The 4,328-nt window shown below is 54.6% G+C and overlaps 1 protein-coding gene across 1 annotated transcript; it reads left to right on the forward strand.

Moving 5' to 3' along the window:
• The first annotated feature begins 329 nt into the window (after window positions 1–329).
• On the forward strand, window positions 330–1,262 carry LOC132085956 (olfactory receptor 14A16-like). The gene has a single exon (XM_059491419.1). The coding sequence runs from the start codon at window positions 330–332 to the stop codon at window positions 1,260–1,262; it is 933 nt and encodes a 310-aa protein (XP_059347402.1).
• Window positions 1,263–4,328: the final 3,066 nt, after the last annotated feature.

Consider the following 4,328-nt stretch of genomic DNA (forward strand, 5'->3'; position numbering starts at 1 on the left):
TGAGAAAGTTTAAAGCCCAAAGAAAATCTGAACACGTCAGAATGACAAACCATCTCTCCTCAGTCTGCATTCATCACCTTGACCCAGGGAACTCACTCTGTTCTCCCTGAGGGCCTCAGACATGCTTATGGTTTGATTTTCAAAACAACCAGCAGAGACATGGGGGGAGCTTATAAAGAAAACCTCAGAACTCTTAAACATTAAAGACCATGTCTGTGTGTTACTGAGGACGATGTATGGTGAATGGCCTTGATTTTGTTTACACGAACCTCCCCTAAGTCTTCACTGTCTTTTCTCCATGAACAGGTCGCCAAGTGCAGCCCCAGCAAATGTCCAACAGCAGCTCCATCAGGCACTTCCTCCTGCTGGCATTGGCAGACACGCGGCAGCTGCAGCTCCTGCACTTCTGCCTCTTGCTGGGCATCTCCCTGGCTGCCCTCCTGGCCAACGGCCTCATCATCAGCGCCGTAGCCTGCGGCCACCACCTGCACACGCCCATGTTCTTCTTTCTGTTCAACCTGGCCCTCAGCGACCTGGGCTCCATCTGCACCACTGTCCCCAAAGCCATGCACAATTCCCTCTGGGACACCAGGGACATCTCCTACACTGGATGTGCTGCTCAGCTCTTTTTCTTAATGTTCTTCATTGGAGCAGAGTTTTATCTGCTGATCATCATGTGCTACGACCGCTATGTGTCCATCTGCAAACCCCTGCACTACGGGACCCTCCTGGGCAGCAGAGCTTGTGCCCACATGGCAGCAGCTGCCTGGGCCAGTGCCCTTCTCACTGCTCTCGTGCACTCAGCCAATACATTTTCCCTGCCCCTGTGCCATGGCAATGCCCTGGGCCAGTTCTTCTGTGAAATCCCCCAGATCCTCAAGCTCTCATGCTCCAAATCCTACCTCAGGGAATTTTGGCTCATTGTGATTTCCATTTCTTTACTATTTGGTTGTTTTGTGTTCATTGTTTTCTCCTATGTGCAGATCTTCAGGGCCGTGCTGAGGATCCCCTCTGAGCAGGGACGGCACAAAGCCTTTTCCACCTGCCTCCCTCACCTGGCTGTGGTCTCCCTGTTTCTCAGCACTGGGTTTTTTGCCTACCTGAAGCCCCCCTCCATGTCCTCCCCATCCCTGGATCTGGCTCTGTCAGTTCTGTACTCAGTGGTGCCTCCACTCCTGAACCCCCTCATCTACAGCCTGAGGAACCAGGAGCTCAAGGCTGCTGTGAGGAGACTGATCACTGGATGGTTTTTGAAATATTAAAGAGGTGGCCTATTTCTGCCAATCATTTGTAATAAAAAAAAATTTTTATCCTTTTTGTTCATTTGGTTGTGGGTTTTTTCTTTTATTTACTTTTTTAATCTTGTCCACAGAGAAAGATCTTTTTTTATGCCATTTCCCATTTTGTTTCTCTCTACCATCCCTATGGTCACAGACCGTGTCAATGAGGGGCTATGCCCTTGCTTCCTTTAAATGAACTAAAGGGTGTCCCAGCAAAGTTTTCTGCAGAGATGCCCTTTTGTTGCCTTCTCTGGAGCTGCAGCAGCAATGTCTGTGTGCAGAGCTGGGGCAGATCAGTGCTGGCCCAGCAGCTGTGCCCAGCAGCAGCAGCCGCACTTGGTGTTGCCAGTGCTGCTGCTGTGGCCCTGCCCCGCTGCCCTGGTGGCCCTGGTGTTGCTGCAGGGCCTGAGTGCTCTCGGGGCCGGGCACAGTCCTGGGGGTGGCAGTGCTGGAGCTGCAGCAGGGACAGGCCATGGGCACTGCTGGGGCAGTGCTGACACCTCAGCCCAGGGCCTGGGGGCTCCAGGCTCCTTGCCCAGGCTCTCTCAAGAACACACCCAGGCCAATGCTCAGCACAGGAAACCCCCGTGAGCAGCCCCAGGCTGGCCGTGGGCAGGCTGGGGGCAAACAGCATGGCTGGGACTCTGCAAGAGCCCTGGGGCAGATGGGAAAGAGCAGCAGAGCAGGGGCTGATCCATCCCCAGTGCACTGCACAGCCCAGGGCAGCATCCCAGAGTGTCCTCATGCAGCTGCCAACATCATTCCCCCTCTGCAGCCCTGGCCTCTCCCCCAGCTCACACAGGTGCCCCATCCTTGCAGGCACAGACACGGCAGCACTGGCTCAGCAGCCCCTGTTTGCATTGCACACAGCAGGCAGGAGCACGCCCATACTGTAGCTGTGGGGACATGAACCCGAGGGAGCACAAATGCCATCGGCTCCTGGGGCCAGCAAGGGCTGGTGGACACCAGGGAAACCACTCAGCTTTGTCGTGGCCTCTACAGTCAGCCAGAAAGTTTGTTCCCATCAGCTGGGAGTTTCCTGTCCCACTGCAGACGCTGTTGCTCAGAGCCAGGGCTGCCTGGCAGCCACCCCCAAACTGCCCTGATCATTTCCCTGGCTTCACCTTTGCGTTCTTTACTCTTTTCTTGTACAAATTTCTTCCTCTTGCCTCTCCCCATTCCCTCCCCTGCAAACAGCCCATCCCTGTTTGCCCTTCCCTCTCTGGCCCCACTCCCCATTGCAGTTCCTGACTTGGCACCATGGGAACGTCCCTTGGGCAGCAGGATCATCCTACAAGTGCTGCAGGAATTGTCTGCAGGCTCCTGCAGTGCCTGGTGCTGCTCCCTTGCCAGAGGCACCCCAGGCCAGGGGGGCACATCTGGGCTGCTGTGTCTGGCTCTGGGGCTCCCTGTTCTGGGCAGTGAGGAGGAGCTGCAGAGGCTCTGCAGGACTGACAGGATGGGCTTTGGGGCTGGCAGGAGAAGCTGAGGGACCTGGGCTGCTGGAGCTCCTGAAGAAGAGGCCCAGGGCTCCTCCTGCAACTGCTCCAAGGGTGGTTTCAGAGAATCACAGAATCAGCAAGGCTGGATAAGGCCTTGGTGATCATGCAGTCCAACCTGTGCCCTGGCACTGCCTTGTCTCCCCTGAGCCTTCTCTTCTCCAGGACAAACAACCCCAGCTCCCTCAGCCACTCCTCACAGCACTTCTGATGCAGGCCCCTCACCAGCCTTGTTCCCCTTCTCTGGACATTCTCCAGCCTCTCCATGTCCTTCCTAAATTGGGGGGTCACAACTGGACACAGCACTCAAGGTGCTGCCCAAGCAGTGCTGAGCAGAGGGGAAGAATCCCTGCCCTGCTCCTGCTAGCCACACCATTCCTGAGCCAGCCAGGAGCCATTGGCCTTCTTGCACCTGGGCACTCTGCTGGCTCATGTCCAGCCTGCTGTCCATCAGTCCCTGCAGGTCCCTTTCTGCCTGGCTGCTCTCCAGCCACTCTGTCCCCAGCCTGTAGTGCTGCAGGGGTTGTTGTGGCCAAATTTCAAGATCCGGCACTTGGACTTGTTAAACCTCACCTTGTTGGATTTGGGCCCTGGATCCAGCCTGTCCAGGGCCCTCTGCAGAGCCCTCCTACCCTCCAGCAGATCCACACTCACACCCAGCTTGGTGTCATCTGCGAATTTGCTGATGCTAGACTCTGTCCCCTCATGCAGATCATCAGTGCAGATATTTAAATCCACGCTGGCTGGCTCTGACCCCTCGGCCATCCTGTGGGTGCCCTGTGATGGCACTCAAGGTGATCTGTTCCATAACCTTGCTGGGCACCCAGGTCGGGCAGACAGGCCTGGAGTTCCCCAGCTCCTCCTTCCAGCCCTTCTTGGGGATGGGCTCACACTGGCACCTCCAGCCCTCTGGGACCTCCCTGATGAACCAGGACTGATGGTAAATGATGGAGAGCAGCTTGGGGAGCTCATCCACAGCTCCCTCATCCCCCTGGGATGGATCCCATCTGCTCCCAGAGACACCTGTGAGCATCTGAGGGGCTCAGCAGGTCCCCAGCTTCTTCCTCTTGGATTACAGGGTGGCTGTTCTGCTCCCTGTGCCCATCTACCAGCTCAGGAGAACACTTTTCTTGAGGTAAACCTGTCCTAATATTGAAAATTGAGACAAAGAAAGTGTTAAGTAGGTCAGCCTTTTCCTTACCTTTAGTTACTACATTCTCCACTGCATCCAATAAAGAGTAGAGGTTCTCCTTTTCCCTCTCTTTGGTTTAATTTTTTTATAAAAATATTTTGCATTTATTTACAGAAGCTGCCAGGTTAAGTTCTCATTGAGCTTCCATGTCTCAGCTTTTCTTTCTGCTTAACCTAGCAAGATCCTTAAACATTTCTTAAGTTGCCTGACCTTCTGTCCAAAGTTGATGCTCTCTCTTTTTTCCCCTGAGTTCCCACAAAAGCTCCATGGACAGCCAGGCCAGTCATTTTCCTTACCTGCTCATCTTTTGCCACACTAGGACAGGCTGCTCCTTCCTCCTTAAAATTACTATCTTGA

This window comes from Ammospiza nelsoni, chromosome 34, assembly GCF_027579445.1.
Source record: "Ammospiza nelsoni isolate bAmmNel1 chromosome 34, bAmmNel1.pri, whole genome shotgun sequence".
Lineage (NCBI taxonomy): Eukaryota > Metazoa > Chordata > Aves > Passeriformes > Passerellidae > Ammospiza > Ammospiza nelsoni.

Excerpts from the sequence above, each read along its gene's own strand:
- LOC132085956 (XM_059491419.1), top strand. The coding sequence starts at position 330 with ATGTCCAACAGCAGCTCCATCAGGCACTTCCTCCTGCTGGCATTGGCA.